This window comes from Semicossyphus pulcher, unplaced genomic scaffold, assembly GCF_022749685.1.
Source record: "Semicossyphus pulcher isolate SPU_LCO1_2020_fin unplaced genomic scaffold, fSemPul1.0.p SCAF_17, whole genome shotgun sequence".
Classification (NCBI taxonomy): domain Eukaryota; kingdom Metazoa; phylum Chordata; class Actinopteri; order Labriformes; family Labridae; genus Semicossyphus; species Semicossyphus pulcher.
In genome coordinates, this window is record NW_027211681.1 from 2,517,136 (window position 1) to 2,537,547 (window position 20,412).

The 20,412-nt window shown below is 41.9% G+C and overlaps 3 protein-coding genes across 6 annotated transcripts; all 3 read right to left on the bottom strand.

The window, feature by feature from the left end:
- Positions 1 to 197: 197 nt before the first annotated feature.
- Positions 198 to 7,155, bottom strand: LOC138595382 (platelet endothelial cell adhesion molecule). Of its 2 annotated transcripts, XM_069666769.1 has the most exons (14): positions 6,990 to 7,155; positions 6,884 to 6,910; positions 6,315 to 6,341; positions 6,086 to 6,212; positions 5,814 to 5,989; positions 4,853 to 5,039; positions 2,776 to 2,882; positions 2,420 to 2,689; positions 2,025 to 2,330; positions 1,851 to 1,952; positions 1,737 to 1,764; positions 984 to 1,032; positions 808 to 873; positions 198 to 323 (listed from the first exon to the last, which is right to left on the bottom strand). In XM_069666769.1, the coding sequence occupies exons 1-14, from the start codon at positions 7,018 to 7,020 to the stop codon at positions 240 to 242; spliced, it is 1,587 nt and encodes a 528-aa protein (XP_069522870.1). In that variant the 5' UTR covers positions 7,021 to 7,155; the 3' UTR covers positions 198 to 239. The 2 variants fall into 2 exon arrangements, with proteins under 2 accessions (XP_069522870.1, XP_069522871.1); XM_069666770.1 differs by lacking the exons at positions 6,884 to 6,910; positions 6,990 to 7,155 and adding an exon at positions 6,421 to 6,523.
- A 203-nt stretch (positions 7,156 to 7,358) lies between these two features.
- Positions 7,359 to 12,579, bottom strand: LOC138595383 (Fc receptor-like protein 5). 2 transcript variants are annotated; one of them, XM_069666773.1, is made up of 10 exons: positions 12,494 to 12,579; positions 12,379 to 12,405; positions 11,937 to 12,218; positions 11,522 to 11,818; positions 9,876 to 10,148; positions 9,448 to 9,780; positions 8,186 to 8,296; positions 8,075 to 8,099; positions 7,899 to 7,989; positions 7,359 to 7,559 (listed from the first exon to the last, which is right to left on the bottom strand). In XM_069666773.1, exons 1-10 carry the CDS (start codon positions 12,531 to 12,533, stop codon positions 7,539 to 7,541), a joined length of 1,500 nt encoding a protein of 499 aa, XP_069522874.1. In that variant the 5' UTR covers positions 12,534 to 12,579; the 3' UTR covers positions 7,359 to 7,538. The 2 variants fall into 2 exon arrangements, with proteins under 2 accessions (XP_069522874.1, XP_069522873.1); XM_069666772.1 differs by lacking the exon at positions 7,359 to 7,559 and having other exon boundaries at positions 7,613 to 7,989.
- A 157-nt stretch (positions 12,580 to 12,736) lies between these two features.
- On the bottom strand, positions 12,737 to 20,139 carry tmc8 (transmembrane channel-like 8). Of its 2 annotated transcripts, none has more exons than XM_069665900.1 (16): positions 19,815 to 20,139; positions 19,121 to 19,352; positions 18,655 to 18,803; positions 18,411 to 18,545; positions 18,268 to 18,320; positions 18,051 to 18,190; positions 17,813 to 17,960; positions 16,225 to 16,389; positions 15,989 to 16,140; positions 15,831 to 15,903; positions 15,583 to 15,692; positions 15,218 to 15,404; positions 14,043 to 14,200; positions 13,675 to 13,818; positions 13,422 to 13,500; positions 12,737 to 13,277 (listed from the first exon to the last, which is right to left on the bottom strand). In XM_069665900.1, exons 1-16 carry the CDS (start codon positions 19,855 to 19,857, stop codon positions 13,140 to 13,142), a joined length of 2,106 nt encoding a protein of 701 aa, XP_069522001.1. In that variant the 5' UTR covers positions 19,858 to 20,139; the 3' UTR covers positions 12,737 to 13,139. The 2 variants fall into 2 exon arrangements, with proteins under 2 accessions (XP_069522001.1, XP_069522000.1); XM_069665899.1 differs by having other exon boundaries at positions 16,225 to 16,410.
- Positions 20,140 to 20,412: the final 273 nt, after the last annotated feature.

Genomic DNA, 20,412 nt, shown 5'->3' on the forward strand with positions numbered 1-20,412 from the left:
AAGAAGACGAAAGACACCCAGAGGAGCTGCGCAGGCGGCTGCGCGTCAGAGGGGCGGAGCTGGCCGGTGAGCAGCCAAGCAGGATGATCATGTGTGACTGTTATCGTGGTTTTAACACCACTTACATTTAAGAGATAAATAAAATGAGTATTCATGATGAAAATACGTGGCAGCACAGGGTATCATGAGATGTTTATTTAACCACAACAGCCTTTAAATAAAGAAAACACTTTGACCCCTCAGTGCTCCTCCACTGCTTCATCCTCCAACGTCTTCTTTTTTCTCCCAATCTGGGGCCATTCATCGACAGAGGCTTCAGATGCCTGGCGAGATAAACAATAAAGGAGAGGGTAATTTTAAAGAATAGTTTTGCAATCCACCAATGACTAGACTGTAAACGTGGACCTAAAGCAAAACTACAATAGGGAGAAGTCTGGTTTGAACAGCTGAATCCATGAAGAAAACAGCAGCTCAAACTACTTTGTAAAATACTGAGCAAAATTACAATGTATATGTGATAACATACCCAAAATGATGTAATACAAGCATGCTGGTTGAGATAATAGCTAAATTACCAACTTCACAAACCAAAATAATAAATTACGTCTCTATTCATGTGAAACTGTGAGTCTGTGCAACTAAGAATGTATTTGAACTACCAGTAAGCTGCTCCAAAATGTAGTCAAACTAATAGTTTAATCACATGTTGTTCAAACACTGGAGAGCATAAAGGGGGATGAGTGAAGAAGTTTGACAACCTGCTTGTTTGCAGTCGACTGATGTGTTGATTGATTTGTTTGCTCTCACCTGATCAAATTCTCCTCCTCTTGCCGTGTTCACCACATCAGCATCGTCATCATACTGTGACACATCCTGTAAGGAGAGACACTCTATGAGCTCTGTGTCACAGTTAAAATAATAATGCAGCTACACTGCTCATGTGAAAATTAACGAATAGTGGATATACAGGGAAATTAACTGACCAGCTCGCCCTCATATGCAGCGATCACTCTTTGCATCTCCAAGCTCAACCTGAGAGGAGCAATCAGTTGTCATATACACAGTTATCTTCAGGCAGGCGTAGTTTGCTAAAAGTGCAGTACAGTCCCATATAAAAAGGTATACAAGCCTAATTAGCTACCAACTAGCTACTAAGGACACCAAGGTCATTGTGTTGAGTCTTGTTATATTGACCTTTCAACAACCTGGGCAGGAGTGTACAGGCTACAATTACACACCAATTATTATGATACATTTTGGAAGACTGCATCCAAAATTGTGTATATTTTTGACATCAAAATGTGATTTTTGAGAACCACAAATTAGCATATACAAACATACATACATACATAAATAAATTTAAAACAAAATGGAACATTTAAATGAACGCTCCCCTTTCACTCCCATATTTACAGTCAATCTGTCTAGCTGTATAATAAAGGGAAAATGCCATCAAGGCATTTTTTGGCGCAATAGATAAACTAGGCTTTAGCAGTGTATAAAGTGACAGTGTAGCATGTCAGTGTTTTGGATCTTGGCATTATTCCCTTCCTTCCTTTTAATTGCAAAAGGTGGTTTAGCTTTCAACATGTTATTCTTTTGCAATAAGAAATAAAAAATGCTGACTTAGTATCAAGTATCACAGTGTTCTTCACAAGAGGAAGTAACAGCTTCATTGGAAACGGGTCATCATTTTTGATGACCAAGTGTCAGAATTAAACAGAGAAATAACTCACAGAGACTTCTCTCCATACTGCCTTCGCCCTGAAAGAAAGGTAGAAACATTTGTTTCACAGTGGCACGTTGAAGGCAGACATATAAGTTAAAAACAGGAACAGATGGAAACTCACTGAACACCACTCCAGCCCAACAACAAACAGAGACCAGGAGAACCAGGAACGTGAAACACCCAAAGATGACCACCACCACCAAGACGGGGAGACGATTCACCACTGGCGGAAGATGAAGAAAAGATTAGACCAGTTATCACCTTTGTCACTTGATCCTTAATGGATCAACTGTACCTTCTTTATCCAGGTACTTCCTCTTGCTGCTTATGGTGGTGCTGCTGTCAAAGCTGTCGGACACTTCACAGTGGTATGTCCCAGCGCTGCTCCTCCCCACAGACAGCAGGACAATGGACTGTTCCGGAGGCTGGTGCTGCACATAATAGAAGCTCCCGCTGTCATTCAGAAGAGTTTTGTTAAGGAACCATTGGTACCGTGGATGAGTTCCCCTCGCTGCCTTGCAATAGAGCCTCAGGCCGATCACAGCATAGTTTTCTCCAGTGTCAGAGTCATAATGCAACACCACAGGCCCACCGACCGGCACTGTTGGATTCAAAATTGACATCATGGATATTAAAAAAAAGTAATGTGTATTGCATTGTTATGTCTGAAGGTTTAAACAATGCACGCACCAACTTCTAGGGGAATCCATTCACTGTATACAACCTGGTCTCCGTTGTTTGCCTGGCACTGAAGCATTCCCAAGTGCCCCAGGACCAGCGGAACCCTGAATGTGGCATTTCTGGCGTCAACTGTCGTATTTGCAACCAATTCTGTCCTATTGTAAAGTGAAAAGGTGACAGGCGGCATCCCTTTTATTGACCGACAGGTGAACACAGCAAAATAGTAGTGGGAATCCTCCTTTAACACACTGAAGGAGATGTCAGGATTTGACACCACATCTGAGGATGAAGGAGAAAGTTATTTTGTTTAAAGAAAGCAGTCATATAAAATGTGTGCCTATATGTCACAGTGGATGACTACTAACCTTTGACTGTGATTACAACTTCAGAGCTGTTGGATCTGAAGACTTGGGTGTTGTTAAAGGTGTTGGTGGCAACACACCTGTATGAGCCGCTGTCTGCAGCAGTAGTTCTAAGGGTGACACAGATAATCATTTCAGTTACCTCTACCTATTTGTCGTTGGTGTCATATTTAGGAGGTGTATTTACTGCAGGTACTTTTCTCTTTTGTTACAGCAAAAGTGAGCAGATTCTTTATACAAACATCAGGTTTACAATATTTTCTGTTTTACATACTTAACACCATATTTTTTTTTAAAAACTGTCCTTTCTGATGTTTTTGTCTATGGATTACTCAAATGAGGGCTGTAGCACTGCGGCCTCACCGCTAGAAGGTTCTTGGTTCGAATCCCAGTTTGGATGTAGGGGGCCTTTCTATGTGGAGTTTGCATGTTCTCCCCATGCATGCCTGGGTTCACTGGGGGTACTCTGGCTTCCTCCCACAGTCCAAAGACATGCTTGTCATGCTAAGCATGCTAATCACCACTTATGCAGCTTTCACATAATATTATTAACATGTGTTTACGAGTAGCTAATGGCTAATTCGAATCCCGGTTCGGATGTAGTTTCAGTTTCTACCCAGGCATGCGTCTGTTTGTTCTGGGTACTCCAGCTTCCTCCCACAGTCCAAAGACATGCTTGTTAGGTTGATTTGTGTAATTTAGAGGTGGTTACAGCACCCAGGGCCAGCGCTGCCCAGAGCTCTTCAGAATCCTCTGGAAGATGCTATGAGTGATTTGGCAAAGGGGAATGATAGCAGAACAGTAGAGGCACGAGGAGGAACTCTGGATTCCCAAGGGAGAGAACTCAACCAAGCTGGAGCAGTTCTGATCCATCTCACTTCTCGGTGTGGAGGGGAAAATCTTCAGTCTCCTATCCTGGAGTCCCAGGGTACCTAGACCAGTGGTAAGCTGATCAGGGAGGCACCCAAAGGGAAGGGAGACCTAGTTGTACTTTGGCTCGACCTCGCCAATGCATATGGCTCAATACCCCACAGGCTGCTTGAGACCAGCCTGGACAGGCACCATGTACCCAGCAAGATCATCGTCCTGAACTACTATGTGAACTTCAGGCTTAGAGTCACTTCTAGGAGCTCAACATCTGACTGGCACCGGCTAGAAAAAGGATCATAACTGGGTGTACTATCTCAGTTATTCCCTTGCCCTTGCCATGAACATGGTGGTAATAGCAGCTAAGACTGACTGCAGAGGCCCGCCATCCCATCAGGGCCTTCATGTATGACCTGACTGTCACCACTGCATCACTCCCTGGTGGCATGATGATTCTCCAGGGCCTGGAAAAGCTCATATCCTGGGCAAAAATTTGTTTCAAACCAACCAAATCCAGGTCCATAGTGTTGAAGAGGGGAAAGATGGTGGACAAGTTTTGCTTCTTTGTGGATGGTGATGCAATACCATCTATCACTGAGAAACCAGTCACAAGCCTAGGCAAGATCATTGACTGTAGTCTCAGGGATGAAGCCTCAGTTCGAGAAATCATCAAGAAGCTCGAAACTTGGCTCTCCACAGTAGACAAGTCTGGCTTACCTGGCAGGCTTAAGGCTTTGATATACCAACATGGCATTTAACCGTGTCCTCTTGCCTCTGCTGGTCTACGAGGTGACCATGTCAACAGTGGAGAGCCTTGAGAGGTAGATCAGTGGTTACCTCCGCAGGTGGCTGGGCCTGCAACACAGTCTAAGCCGCGCAGCAACTGCACGGTGGGAGCAACAAACTCTAGCTTCCCATCAGCAGCCTTGACGAGGAGTTCAGAGTTCCATGCACAAAAGAGGCATTGCTCTATGAGGACTCTGTGGATCTACAGAAGAGGTTAGCACTTGGGCTAACCATGCCCCCACAGAGTTCAGTAAGCTAATTTGACACATTGGCCAAACGTGGTTATTACAACTTTGGGCCTGTCCTCCACTCTGGCCCGAGAAAACTTTCCTAATCTTCTTACAAAATTAAAGACATGTCTGACAGAACATTACCCAGTTCCAAAAATTAAAAAGCATTAACAGCTAATCCATAGTTTTGCACCGACCTGTTGATCAAGAGCTGGTTATCTGTAGCTCTGTGATGAGGAGACTGAGAGACAGGCTGTCCATTTAGCAGCCAAGTGTAAGAGACGTGATTTCCTGCAGTGAGCTTACATTGTAGCTCCAGTGTCCTTCCCTCAAAGAACTCCACTGGACCTGAAGTGACGACCAACTGTGCACCTTTCACTGGCTCTACAGGACAGACACAGACTGAGATCCTGGCCTTATACAAAAAAACATTTCTTTTAATTGTTGGTAAAAAAGCACCTGGTTTCAAAACCAGGCAGATGAATTTGCTCCTTTTTTTTATGGTATGGTATCAAATTCCTTTGTCCTTGGCGACTCTAGCTAACTAATGTTTGCCTGCTGTTATTAATATTGTGAGCATGTTAGTATTGTAACGTTACAGGGTAGCTAGATGGAGGGAGGAAGAACGACAGCTAACCCAAGGTTGAGGTGTCCCCAGAAAGAAACAACAAACAGGTTGGCTAACTGCTTTTCTCACTTAGCTCTCGCTCGCTCAACATGCGTCTTCTCTTGTCCAGAATGCAAAACTCCTGCTTAAAATAAACTTTATAACTATAACTGCATCTTCCCACCCCAGGAACTATTTCTCAGCCAATACCCAGAGGGCACAATAAACAACTGCAAAACAACAGCAAACATAAAAAGGAACTTAAACAAAGCCTTACAGTATCAATGACTGTGTGGTTAGTATCTCTTTTTAGCATGTAGCTAATGGCACCACTTTATCCCAGTTTAGCCTCACACAGCTGTTAGCATAGCTGTAAGATTAGAGGCACATGGTAACATTGTTTTTATTTCAGTTGCAGCCAAACTTTGCAAAACATAATTTTGTTGTCCAAAAAATATGAATATCTTTATTTTAAGTGAACAAAATTAAAATGTGGAACAACAAAGCCATGTAGCCTACATATGACATCCAAAAAATCCCCGGAGACTCACCAATGACCTTCAGGTGGTGTGTGTTGCTGACCGTGGGCCCTATCTTAGAGTTGTTCTGGGCCTTGGCCACACACTCCAGGTTTCCCTCGTGGTTAACTTTGATGATCATGGGGAAGGTTGCAACCTCCCCTGCCAGGGAGGTGTACTCACTCAGGAGATTGTCATGGTTATCCTCTCTAGAAAAGGTTAAAATAAGATGGATTTTTAAGGTATATATTTATTACTTTTACATTTTCATGCAATAGTTGGATGTAATGTGAACAAATCCTCACTTGTATAGCTGCAGCAGGATGGATTCATTTTTGGGGTAGGTCAGAAGTTTACAGTTAAACTCTACAACCCTTTTCACCAGAGCCTCTGAAGGGCCAAACAATTGTGGCTGCCCGAGATGTGACTGATCTGTCAAAAACAAAGAATTAAATAAAACAAATTTATTTTAATAATAATTACTATTTGGTCAATTGACAATACACACATTTACAAACACAACAACTGACTTACTGCTCTCCTGGCTGCAGTGGCACAACCCTGTGGAGAGGGAAAAATAATTCAAATCGTGAAATACTAATGCTAGTTACTGTGGTGCAGTTTGTGTTGGTTATCTTACCCAGTATGAGCACAAAAACAGAAGCAAACATTATCAAGGAAAAAGTGTTAGTCCTTATACAGATGTACTCCAGTATGATTACTCTATGTTGTGCAGTGCAGGAGGTTTGACAGTTTAGAAATGAGGAATTGAAGCACAGTTGTATATACGAATGCGCACACTTAGAAACATGTGCAAGTAGCTGATAGTGTAACAGTTCACCTCCCTGCCATATCTTCCCTCTCTTGGACATCACAAGATGTATTCGTTTACTCAGTGGTCTCATGTTATATGGATATAAAACATCATAAGAGGGACACATTTTGAAGAAAACTAAAGATGTAGAAGTAATGAAGCATTTTTTTCTTTTAAATGGTTTATTTATTGGTTTGGTTTATTTGCAAAAAAAAACATGATTGTACATTTTGGCAAAAATTTGGTCAATTGACAATACACACATTTACAAACACAACAACTGACTTACTGCTCTCCTGGCTGCAGTGGCACAACCCTGTGGAGAGGGAAAAATAATTCAAATCGTGAAATACTAATGCTAGTTACTGTGGTGCAGTTTGTGTTGGTTATCTTACCCAGTATGAGCACAAAAACAGAAGCAAACATTATCAAGGAAAAAGTGTTAGTCCTTATACAGATGTACTCCAGTATGATTACTCTATGTTGTGCAGTGCAGGAGGTTTGACAGTTTAGAAATGAGGAATTGAAGCACAGTTGTAAATACGAATGCGCACACTTAGAAACATGTGCAAGTAGCTGATAGTGTAACAGTTCACCTCCCTGCCATATCTTCCCTCTCTTGGACATCACAAGATGTATTTGTTTACTCAGTGGTCTCATGTTATATGGATATAAAACATCATAAGAGGGACACATTTTGAAGAAAACTAAAGATGTAGAAGTAATGAAGCATTTTTTTTCTTTTAAATGGTTTATTTATTGGTTTGGTTTATTTGCAAAAAAACATGATTGTACATTTTGGCAAAAATATGTTGAATGTTCTACCGGTTTCTTATAAGCAACATGGCAACTTGAAAGTCACGACATAAATAGCTGCAGATTTAAAATTTGTTTTGCCATAAGAGGGGATAAATCTAACTGAAGGAGTTCAGGTTGGTCCTGGGTCACACTGTGATCTCTGTGGCCTAAAACAGAAGAGAAAGAGAAAGAGAGAACAGTCATGATGACTTCAGACAGTATTAAAAACAAAACGATCACTTAATTATAGCATGCTGAGATGGTCAAAAAGTACAATTTAAAAAATCCCTTTTTGGCAATTTTTAAAGACCTTGTGTCATCTTTTAAAGATAATAGGGTCTTAAGGGATAATAGGTAAATAATATTGCAGGTGTCCTAAATGAACTGTGTCGTTTGGAATTGTTATAAAAAATATATCCAAAATTATGTTTAATACATTATGAAATGTATGCTTGCTTGTAAGTAAATGTTTTATGGAGTGCTGCATGTTTTGCGGGCCTGTATACCTGATTGTGAACATCACCGTCAGTAGAGGAAATATCAGCCTGTCTATGTCCAGACTGGCTGGTGGGTGCAGACAGTGTAAGTGCGTCAGAACTGAGCAGGAAGACACAAACACTGTTGAGCAGGTAGACTGAAGTTATAGAAAAACAATTCTGAGGTCCATAGAGTTGAAACTTACTTTGATGTAGAGATATGGGTACGGGCTGTAAAAGAAACGCAGAGATGTTAACAGTCAATTTAAATGTCAATCTAGTTAATTCATTTCTTCCTCACATACATGGACACACACCTTGCTCCTGGTCAAAGATCTTGTAAATAAAGCCAGCACCAACAATCAACATCAGAAGAACAAAGCTGCAGAACATGATGGTGATGACCTCCATGGTTCTCATGTGAACCTCTGTGAAAATAAGAGACAGTGATGATTTTCACACTGTGGGCAGCATATGAACCATTTAGATATGCAGTATGTGCTTATAACTTGGTGGTGTTTAGTGGAAGAGGGTTAGAGTTAAGGATTTTGTCTGATCAAGAGTAAAATGTGATGTGATAAAGATCAAGAGAGGGAACATTTCTGAAAAGTAATACAGTATGTTAAATATTTAGATGATTCTGCTTTAAAAAGGAGTCTGCAAAAGGAATAGTGAAACTTTTTTGTTAAATTCGCACGTTTGTTTTTTTTCACCAAGAGCTACACAAGCTAAAAGGAACCATAGCTAAATAGGTAGCTGCATGAAGCAGCATACAGTTAGCTTAGCAAAAAGATTGGAAACAAAGGGAAACAACAAGCCTGGCTCTGTCCAAAGACAACAAACTGAGTGTGTGACCATTTCTTGACAAGGAATGACAGCTTCCTAGAGTCTTCATTGGCTGCAACCCTCGCAGTGAATGTAGCAATAGCTGTGTCTCAATTCAGAGGCTGCATCCTTCGAAGGACGCAGCCTCTTAATTGGGACACAGCTATAGGTTAATCTTTGCACAGTACTTTTTCTGTTTTATTTTGAAGGTGATTACCAGCACCTGTGCTCGTTACACACCTGACCCTGATTATGTCGTTAGTCACCTGGCTCATGTCATTCTTTGTTTTCCCTCCTTATTTGCTAGATTGTTTTTGTTAATCCCATTGGTGCATCACTTTCCAGCTTCTTCATAGTATTGTATTACACGGTTTTTGACTCCTTGTTTCTGGATTTGGATTTTTGACTTTTCCAGCATTGGATTTGTGCATCTGAGTTCAACATTTGTCAGGTTCCATTACAGTGAAAACCAAAGCCAGCACAACACTCAACCTGGCCAAGCCACAGACAGGCCGTAATATACTGTAAAAAAGCTAGTTTTTACTTTTTTGTGTGTGTGGCAAACAAATGTGACACACATGTTATAAAGACTTGGGAGGTGCTGGTAGCTAGATTTTGTTACCTTTAGACAGAACCAGGCTAGCTGTTTCCAGTCTTTCTGCTAAGCTAAGCTAACTGGCTACGGACAGTAGCTTATAATTCTCTGTAAAAGGATGACTTACTTATATTCCACACCTAGTCTTAAACTTTTCACCTGTGACTTGCACCACTACAGCTGCACTCTCCACCCAGGGCCCAGAGTCATCGTAGCTGTCCCTGGCCCTGCAACGATAATACCCAGACTCCTCTGGGCCAAGTTTGGCCAGCACAAGGGTTCGACTATTGCCAGCTAGGGCATATTGAGACAGGATGGGTTTAATGTGAGAGCCCTCATGTGTCTCAGAGGGAATGATGACCTCGTTAAAGAGCCAGGAGATGTGAGGGAAAGTTCCTCTGCTGACCTCACAGGTCAGAGTGGCGGCGGCCAGCTGTGAGTCGGCCCTGTAGAGATATTCAACCTCTACTCTCACGTCACCTCCCACTGGGACTAGACGGGAAGAGAGGAAGATTAGTAAAAGGTAGAGCTAAAGGAAGGCAGTCAAAAAAAGACATATTTCCTTCTTGTATCTGTGTATCTCATACCCACTTCCAGAGTCACAGGCTCACTCAGCAACTCCTGCACCTCAGTTTTTACCCGACATCGAGCCACGCCCATGTCCAGCCCTGGTACAATGGTGACGGGAAACCAGGCGGTGAGGGATTCAGATGCTGTGACTGATCCCTCGTCCCTGTCATCTACTGAAAGAGAGAAGTTGACCGGAGTAGTCCCTCTTGTTGACCAGCAGGTGACATTTGCGCAGTAACTGTCTCTGTCTTTGAAGATGGAGAAAGAGATCCAAGGTTTTGAGACGTAGACTGGTGGAAGGATGAAGACAAGGGCGCGTCAGGAGTGATTCAGTACATATCAGTCAACAGTGAAACAAATCCAACCAACAGTTTAGCACTTTAATCAGGAAACAAGTATGTTGACAATAGTTGTGTGCTCCTGTCTGGCACTTTATTTCTTCTAAGACAACTCTTAATGCTACGGCCTACAATGCTTCGAACTTTGCATCAACAGTTTGGGGAAGGTCATTTCCTGTTTCAATGTGACAACAAAGGCTCAAGAGACTATAAACCCATTCATTTATAAATGTTTCATGCTTAGCTACCGAAGCCCTTAGTGGACATGCATCCATACATTATATCTACTTAATTATCACATTATCATGAGATAACGACGCGGCACCATAACGTCAGATAATCATTACTTGTATCCCCAGAGATGTAAAAGCACAAAACAAACATAGAAACAGGCTTAACTTACCTCATCAGTGTGGGGGATGGCAGCATGGCATGTCGTGGTCTGTAATGTTTTCTAGATCGGCGGAAAATGATCCCGTTATCATGAGAAAACGAGCTTTGTTATCTCGAGATAATGGGCCAAATTAATCCATTATAATGGGAAAACCAGCTTGTTGTCCCGAGATAATGAGAAAAATAAGCAGAGATCTCGAGAAAACGAGAAGTAAGTCCTTAGCACGGGAAAACAGAGTAAATGAAATGTATGGATGCATGTCCACTAAGGGCTTCCATACTTAGCATAAATTCGAGGGAAATAAGAATATGACACAATTTAATGTAGAGGTGAAAATGATGACAATATGTTAAAGAAAAAGACTATTTACTTTTAAATCTCACAGAACAGTTACACTGTTTTTTTACTTTTGTAATATTTATAACTTTAAGAGTTTAATTGTTGAGATTCACATTAAAACCCAGCGAAGTTAAGGGTGCTTTTTGCCGTCTCACTTGTGCTAACACGCTCACAATGACACTGCTAACATGCTAATGTTTAGCAGGTACAACCCATGTTAGTTCATATTGTTGGCATGCTAATATTTGGTAGCTAGCACCTAACAAGGAGTACAGCTGAGGCTATGGGAATGTCATTTATTTTCATCTAGCTAGTCATTAGGAATTAGCCCTGGTACTACTAGTATTTTGCACATTTGGAAGTCCAATGAGTAGTTGTTAAGACAATACATTGAAAACCAAAAACGCAACCACAAACTTATTAGGGGTCGTCCTCTGGTGCTTAAGATGTTTGTACCAAATTTAATTCCACTTCTTACAAAAACAGCTGAAATATTTAATCCTGTAAAAAAGTAGTGAAACAACCAGCCTTGCTATCACTGTTAGCATGGTTAACTCCACTACATTGGGTTTTATTTTCTTTAGACACATACCTTTGACTGTCACCTGGACCTCTGAACTGCCGGAATACCTCCTGATGTCATGCACTTGGGACCATGCCATGCATGAGTAGTTCCCAGCATGCTCTGGTGTCACGTTCTCCATCACTAGCTGGTTCCCGGTGAGGTGTAGAAGGGGAGAGCTTGATGATGTTAACTCCTTCCTGTTGAAGAACCAGGTGTAGGACAGGTGGGAGCCTTTGGTGACATTGCAGCTCAGAACGACGCGTGACCCTTCGTATGCGACGGCGGGGGAGGGTTCAGAAACGACTTTGGTGTTTGATGCTGGCGCTAGAAGTGAGGGAATGATTGATGGAGGGAAAGGAGAGAAGGGGTCAAGTTAGGGAAGGATTTTTAAACTTTAAAGCTCTAACAAGGTGAATGCTTTTGTCTGTGTATTTTTACTCACTGACTACACTCAGCTGGATGCTGTTGCTGACGCCCGTGCTTCCTCCTGCTGTTGCCCTACAGTGATATGACCCCTCTGATGCAGCAGTGACCTTCAGGAAAAAGGGTGCTGGTTGGTCGTCTTGATCATCAGTGCTTGTTGCGATCAGGACACCTCCATCCCTAATCAGCTCATAGGTGACTGGAGGAGAGGAGTCAGGTGCTAAACAGCGGAAGGTCACCCTGGAGCTGAGGTAGGCCAAGTCTGGACCAGTCAGTGCTGGATGAAGAGAGGCCGATCCAACTGGAGACAAACACAAGACTTTGGGTGGAGGAATTTACCCCATAAAAAAGCCCCAAATATATTTATTTCAGATCAAAGATTAACAAGCTCCTGAAGCATTTGTGATCTAGAGAAGACAGACAAAACACCCATATCTAAAGCACCACTTAAAGACACTTACTTATCTTGTCAAACAAACTTGCCAGAGCTGAGGGGAAAAAACAGAAAAGCATTCTAGTAAGAATATGTAAATGAATAATTGATGGCATATTTAGACTAACATTCAACAAACTCACCCAAAATCGGCAACAAATTAAGAATGTGTAGATTCTTCATAACAGTGCTGTACGTTTATCTTTGACATGGTTTCTCTAGCTCGCTTCAGAGTGCCTCGTTGCGTGCATGTGTGGATTTAGCGTACACGTAAAGGCTATGGGTGTCAACATGTGTTGCAACTAGATAACATATTAGGCTGCGTGTTTTGGTTTTATTCTAACAGTCCATGCGACGTTGAACACAAATAAAGCTTCAAAAAGATGTACAAACCACAAAAGTTTAATAGGCAGGACATTTGAAAAAACATAAAATCCTAGAAACAATGACCAATGTTGTATGTATAAACTATACAAAATACATAATGTATACATAAATACATTTAATAAGAGAAAGTAAAAGCTTCAAACACTGGCTACAAATTGAGCCTAACAAATTCAAGAAGTGACAAGAAAGCATCATTTGAAGGTTAAATTAAGAGCTTAAGAAAAAAGGCCACAACTGCATTTATATTCTTTATACATCATGTAACTAAAGTCAGAGTTCAACAACTCTTTTACGTTTTTCATCCAGGCACCTGCAGGCCTTCACCCAGCCGTGGTTGGTCAAAACAGCCTCTATATTTTCAACAGGAGGTCAATGAATGGAGAGGCCGCACAGCTTGGGGACTTATATCCCTTCGTAGGAGTCGAGGGGGGTGGGAGGAGGGTCCTCTTGGATTGCAGCAGAGCGTACTCTGTGGTTGATTCTCTTACTTCTGAGCAGCGTGGCGTGCTGCTTCACCAGGAAACGCTTATCTGAGCTGTTCTGTGAGGACAACACAAACACATTTACATTTACACACAGCCTGCACACAGATACACGAGAGCATAACACACTAACGGTAACAGACCCCATTAATAAATCAATGTGGGGTATTTCTTTATCGTTGTTTGAAGACATTTGACTTACCATAACCAGCATTTCCTTCAGCCTCTCGATGGCCTTCTGATTGGCTCGACTCCGTGACACATATGAGGTGAAGATTATACTGAGGAAGAGAAGGTGATTCATGTCACATTTAAAACCAGAAGATCAGATGGAAGTACTGCCTGTGTATTTGGAAAATAAGTTGTTCAAACTGTCTAAAAGTAAATCATACCAAGTGGAAAACCCATCACATTGAATCATCAGAGAAAATGATTCTACATTCGATGACACTTACATCTCTGCGAGTATGAGCGGCAGGGCAAAGGCCTCTGTGGACAGGTAGCGGAGGGTGGACTGTGCCAGTCTGGGCAGGCTGCCCACACACACTCCTGTCACATTAAACACAGTTTCTCCATTTCCAAACGGACCACAGGACGACCTGGAGGAAACGGGAAGGACACAGGAGATATAAAGAGGACAGAAAAGTAAAATACAGATGTGATTTTTTCTTCTGGTACTAATAGGGTAAATACATTTTTAGTTTTAATTAAACAAAAAGAAATAAGGACATACATGTGCATTGGAAACTAACACTGTTACATGTGGGTGGTAAGATTCTGCGAGGGAGTACAACATTACAGTAAAATGCAGTTAAATTCGTACATATTCATGTCCGATGTAACATTTTGAGGGTACAGGTTGAGGCCCAGTGTGACCGCAGCCATGAGGAGACCGAGCAGCAACATGAAGTGGAATAAAACCGAAGAGCTGGAGGCCCGAAACATCCTCTGCTCCGCCACACAGCACCGCAGGACTGTGAACTGTAGACAGTGTGAGAGAGAGGAAGAGAGAGAGAGAGACATCAACACGATGGAAAATATTCAAATACAGTTGTGATCACTTGCTTCCCCATCTGTCACCACAAAACCATAGACGGCACCAAAGAGACAGACAAATATAGAACCAATGAAAACTCTACAACGATGCATTTTAACTGTGACATGGATATGTTAATTCATTTCTAGATTGTGACAGATATATCAGCATAGATCACTTGAATTAAATTAATTTTGACATTTTGCTAAACTTACTAAATCGCTTTCTTGCTCAGAGTTGGATTAGAAGATTGATACCACTCTCAAATCTGTAGGTTTAACATGAAGCTTGAGCGCAGAAACTGTTAGCTTAGCATAAAGACTGTAAACATTGGAGAAACGACCTGCGAGAAACGAGCACCTCTGTAACTTGTCTTTCATTCGACAAAAAACAAACTAAAACTAAAGTTTAAAAACCACACATAGCATTTAAAGACTTTCATTTGTGCACATATTGAACAAACACGCGATATGGTTACCCTGGGACGGAGCCAGGCTAAGCTATGCTAACAGCTGGCTGTAGCTTCATATGTACACATACACACACACGAGACACAGACTGGTACCAATCATCTATTCTAACTTCTGGCAAAAGAGAAAATAAGGATATTTCCTTAGCTAAATTGTCATCATTTTACTAAAAAAATGAATGAACATCCGGCTGAATGTCAACACTGGGTTTATTTATCTCTGTGTCATTTATTGTAGCCCTTACTGTTATGTATTTCAGCTTTTGGAATGACCATAATCTAAATATTGTTGTTTGGTGCTTCAGTATTACTTATTTAAAGATCTGAATGTTTCAGATTGGTTTTGCTTTATTTATTAAAGTAGTATTTCCAAAGTAGTTATAGTTTCCCATTTTAGCTCACTGTTCTCTGACATTTTGTTGCATCCATGCCAATACAGAATGTTTCACTGGATTAAAGAGAGTTAGTTGAAGAGCGTGTGTGTCAGGGCAACCTTTTGGATGTACAAAGTGGCCATCAGAGTGACAGTTCCTATCACAGGCAGCAGAGGGCAGTAAAAGACTCCCACCCAGAACACCGTCTGAATGTACACCAGATCCAACACGTTGAAAGGGATCAGGAAGCGTTGTTTCCCCATCAACCGGGCCAGCAGGGATGAGGGGAAATTCTCGTGCACCAGCCTGTCAGACAGAGGAAATCATGAGTCTTGAACAGAAAAGAAACTGAGCTTCAACTTTCCCCTAAATTAGCAAAAGTGTTCTGAAGTCTGCTCCAGAAAGACATCAAACACATTGATTTCCATTCAAACCCACATTGTGACTAAAAAAGAAAGAGACTGTTGATCTCAGACAAACCTACTTCCTGGGGTAGTTCAAGAGGAAGGCATTGCAGAAAGTGGCGAGGAAGTTGAAGATACACAGCTTGTACATCTCTCTCCCAAACCTGTTGGGCCTGCACTGAAAAAGATTCTGTGAAGAAGCACAAAGAGAGGGTTCATAAAACACCTGTAAACATTTACACCACAAATTAGTTCTCAGTGTCTGAATCCAAGACAGATCATATCACTCAGGCTGGACCTTGAAACACGAATCTAACTCTCAACTCACATTCTGAGGTTCTTTCGTGGTGAAGAGGAAGAATAAGTAGATCCCCAGGGAGGCCAGCTTCAGGAAGATGCTCCTGAAGACAAGACAGAGTGAATCCGTGCAGCTGTGTGCGCGTGTGTGTGTATTTACAACAGGTTTTTCTGTGTTTTGCACCATACCTCAGTAGCGTGGCATTGACCTGCGTGGTGAACGAGTAGTCTTCAAAAGAGGAGATCTTGCGGAACATGTGAGGGAGGATCAGGTTCACGAAGGTGATGCTGATGGGAGGAAGGTACTGGAGGGGCAGACTGACCAGCCAGTGGTGCTCGCTCTAAGAAGCGCAGTTAGATGTGAAAATATAATTACCCAATCAAGGACTCGTGCAAAAAAAGCACGTTTGGCAGCGGAGTCTTACCTCTGTCTGTGATGCTATCGTGGCATAGTAGATGAGGTAGAAGGCTCCGCCCAGCAGACACAGAACGATCAGGTTGAGGACGACCCTGAGGAGGTAGAGACGCACCGTCTGTCCCAGTGTCCTCTGCTTCTCTCGCATCGAGAAACTCTGCTCATCCAGCAACAGCTGAGAAAAACACAGGAAAACCTTCTAACCATGACCATCTTCACATCACTGTTTTACTGAAAACATCAAGTCTGCAGTACACATACATGTAAAGAAGAATCCTGCAGTAGATCCATATTATACTGTAGATATTATACCTACTTTTTATTTGGTTAAAACATTAAACTAAATAGTAGTCGGACATTTCTTTTTACAGGGAGTAATGTGCATTGATGTTTTGCTTTTGCAATCTGTTGCAAGCAATCAGGGGCATGTCAGGAAATCTGATTGGCCCTCCAGGTGCCGTCCCTAATCCTAAACTATGATTGGCTATGTGCCTGGTCAGAGGCGGGATTTATGTTCAAACCAAGTTTTTGGGCTGTGTTGCAACAGGCTGCGAGTAGCTTTGTGACAGTTCTAGCAATTTTTTTTTTTTGGTAATTTAAACTGTGACTTTTGGAATGGCATCTTCTTTTTGAAAGAAACATATTTAACCAATCTGTTATGTCATTAAAAAAAGGGTATATAGCCCCTATTAGACTGCCAGTTCAAGGCGGGGTTATTACACCTCTGTTACATTTCGTCTCCTTTGTAAAACGCATGGTGGGGCGAGGTCGTTCTGCCTCTGAGTCGGCATTGGAGGTTGTATTAGAGGCGTGAGAGAGGCGAAACGGCGTCAGAAACAGCCGTGAGTGTGTATGCAAAGCACGCACAGTTTGTTTACACATTGCGCACATTTTGCTCCCACAACACCAGAACACTGTAAAAACACCCACTAGGGTGACTTTACGCTGGTTTTGCTTGGTCCAATGGAACATGGAAAAGGCTGCATGACGACAGAGCTTCATTACAGCACTGTGGTGGAATTGCAATGTAAAAAGGGCTTATGATTAGTGGAGACAGAAATGGTAAATAAATGTTATTCAGACGTATGTGAGTCGGCACAAGTCCTTCATGCCACCCCTGCAGAAGTCAGGGCCCCGGTTGGGCCCCCCAGTCAAAAAGGTCTGGACCAGCCCCTGCAAGCAATGTCCCCCCTTTGTGCAAACATTTGTTTTGAAAGCAGGGTGTTAAAATAATTTGCTCAACCATCCAGTGTCTGGCAGATATGTTTCATTATATAACAAAGAGACCTGCTCTTGTTGGAAAGTGTTCTATTATGTTTGACACTTTCTAAATAAAAATCAGTTGATTGTTTATTAGCTGTTATTTATAGTAATAACCAGAAACAACTGCTTCCTGTGACTAAAACTGTAGAGCTGCAAATCTGTTAAATGTAACTTTCCAGGTTTTTTCCTGGTAAAAGATGAAAAATTGAAAAGGTGAGAGAAAAACAAAACTAATGCAGATGAAAACTAATGTTTCTATATACTGTGTGACAGGAATCATGGTAAATTGGAAGAGTGTTTTTATGTTTGCAGGTACGATGTGTGCCTCTATTCACCTTGAGATCGTTTCTGATGAAGCTGCGTTTGTGCCTAGCAGCAGCAGGGTCCTGGATGGTGAAGTCCCAACCACAGAAGATCTTGTAGCTCACGTTGGTGCTGTAACGCTTCCCCAGCATCCAGGTGTGCTTGTAGCCGACGATGGTTCTATCAGAGGAGTTGCCAGATAAATACAGACGCTTTCTTTTAGATGCCTTTTAAAGCTCTTTGGTCTGTTGTAGATATATCCTAACTGACCTGCGGACCACCATGATGACACTGAAGAAGAGGATGGTGAGGATTCCAGCGAAGTACAGCAGAGGTGTATTCAGACACAGTAAATTCAGGGAGCCGCGAGTATAGAAACCAAAGAAGACCGGAGAACGATCCACATAGCCCTAAAGAAAAGGAGAAGAGAAGTCAGATAACATAAAACACACGTTGAGAACATACACACAACTACACAAACCATTACCGATCCCAGGATGAAATCCAGAACGGAGTCATTGCCTTTAAACATCAGAGGTTCTGTAAGATCACAGAGGACAAGAGCACAGAGATTTTACAGGAGTCAACACTGGATTAAATGACAATAATCTGTCATTAAAACTGACTCACCACTGTTGTTGCTCCTGCCGTAAAACGCTGTAGGCCCCAGAATGAAGCCCAAGATCAGAGCGCAGTGAAGAAGGTTCAAGTAAATGAGATATCTGAGGAAAACAAAGTAAGCCTTCACGCCGACTCCAAACCTGCCTGGAACACAGCAGTGACGGTTAGGACTTAAACAACATAAAAATATACCAGAAATAAACCTACAAAGAAAACATGTCCTTTTTATGTACTTTGAGACTTTTTTCCTTACCTTCAATGGCGTGGAGAGTGTGCTGCCATGGCAACAAGGCTGATAGAGCTCCTCCCATCTGTGCCCAAACCCTCTTCCTGTTGATGCTCTGGCTCCGCCTCCACGACTCCCAGAAACCAATGTTGCTGATTTGCATTTTCCTCCTGTCCCTGATCAGACGATACATGGTGTTATTTCATAAATTATGTCATAGTGATGTCATCAGGGAATGCTTAGAATACAGGCTGCAACGACTTAAACAAATAACAAATATTCAAATGAAATAAACTTCGACTGTGCAGCAGAAGATTTCTGTGCCTTGTTTTGTGTGTGAAAAACGTAACGTAGCACTGGGTCAATCAACTTAAAAATAATTGAAATTCATATCAAACTATACGATTGTGCATGGACCTTTCCCACTGGAAAGTCAAAGTAAGATGCAGAAAAGAAGAAGCAGATGTGAGAAGTGTGTATTTTGCTCTCCCACCTGGCATCTCTCTTCCCCTGAACACACATGACCAGGTTCCTGAGCGGCTGTGTAGATGTCTTGTCTCTGGGTCCTCTGGACAGCTGGCCATGGCTGATCCTCTCCCCCGGCTCGGGGCCACCCTGGTAGGCCTGCTCGGGCCGGAGGGCCTGGACGCTGGGCAGCTGATCAAATATCTCAGTCTGATAGTACTCACAAGAGTCAGACGACAGGGTGGAGTGGGTGCTCTCCTCTGTGGGGAGAGAGACAGACATGTGGTTTCACAGACAGGAAACATGTATGTTCCGTACAGTGCATGTTTACATAGAGGTGTTTTGTCCATGAAATGTCAGAGAAAGGTTGAAAAGGTCAAAGGTCACATATTCAAGTGTCTTGTTTTGAAGATATAGTTAGTTAGTGACATTTCTGTTAAAAAACAACTGATAATCATTTGACTACCAAAATAGTTGGCAATTAATTTTCTGCTGATTGAATTGCTGATGAATTTACTAATCTCCTTTTTTTCAACTTGCAATAAACTGCCAAAGCACAGTATATGTTACGTACTGTAGGTGTAGGACGTAGAGCATAATCCAAGACAATTTCACACATATTATAAGTACAGACAGTGTTGAACAAGCAGAATGTTGTTTCTTTCATAAAGATTCAAATAGATGGCAAATGCACAGCCCATATTGGTATAATATTCAGTTACCTGACAGGAGTCTCATGAAGCTGACAGGGTTTTGCTCCTCCATTTTGTCAGCCTGCACTTCCTCTTTAATAAAAAATCTTTAAACAACAATCTCCTCGCTTCAAGTCAACAAACATTTCCACCAAAGCTGCAACCTTAACCTCGAAAAAAAGTTACTTCCGCAATCTCCATTGAAATACCCTGCTCTGCTTCGCACCTAACATTAAGGCGTTAACTGAAGAGAAGACCCCTGAGCGACTGATCTGGAGTCTGTGTTGTTCCTCGGGTCCTGTTGGACTATGGCTCGCTTTCTGGCAGGTGGAACAGATGTAAAATCTGTCCACACATTGAGTGACTGCGAGTGTAGCTGAATTTGACAGCTCTCAGGAAGTCACATGACAGGATGCAGAAACAGGCATAGCATTAGTGGCTGAAAATATCACTTAAAATTTTCAACGAAACAAGAACACATACACTCTGTAGTTAAACTCTACATCTCTGCTGATGATAGAGACACAAACAATGTGTGTTTTAGAGATACAACAGTTTTATTTGATGCAATGGTTTATACTGAAATCTGATTTTTTTATGTCTATTTTTATGTGAAAACCACTAAAGA

Bases quoted from the DNA above. Each gene is read 5' to 3' on its own strand.
- tmc8 (XM_069665899.1), bottom strand. From the start codon at position 19,857: ATGGAGGAGCAAAACCCTGTCAGCTTCATGAGACTCCTGTCAG. The intron at 18,191-18,267 runs GTAATGGTTTGT...CCTTTTCTTTAG, and splicing joins TGGATTTCATCCTGGGATCG to GGCTATGTGGATCGTTCTCC. The intron at 13,501-13,674 runs GTAAGTGTCATC...TCTCTTCCTCAG, and splicing joins CCGCTCATACTCGCAGAGAT to TATAATCTTCACCTCATATG.
- LOC138595382 (XM_069666769.1), bottom strand. From the start codon at position 7,020: ATGTTTGCTTCTGTTTTTGTGCTCATACTGG. The intron at 1,953-2,024 runs GTACAGTTGATC...ATCTTCCGCCAG, and splicing joins GAAGTACCTGGATAAAGAAG to TGGTGAATCGTCTCCCCGTC. The intron at 874-983 runs GTCAGTTAATTT...CTCTCCTTACAG, and splicing joins CTGCATATGAGGGCGAGCTG to GATGTGTCACAGTATGATGA.
- LOC138595383 (XM_069666772.1), bottom strand. From the start codon at position 12,533: ATGAAGAATCTACACATTCTTAATTTGTTGCCGATTTTGG. The intron at 12,406-12,493 runs GTGAGTTTGTTG...TTTTCCCCTCAG, and splicing joins TAATTTGTTGCCGATTTTGG to CTCTGGCAAGTTTGTTTGAC. The intron at 8,297-9,447 runs GTGAAAAGTTTA...TTATTTTCACAG, and splicing joins TGTAGTGGTGCAAGTCACAG to AGGTTCACATGAGAACCATG.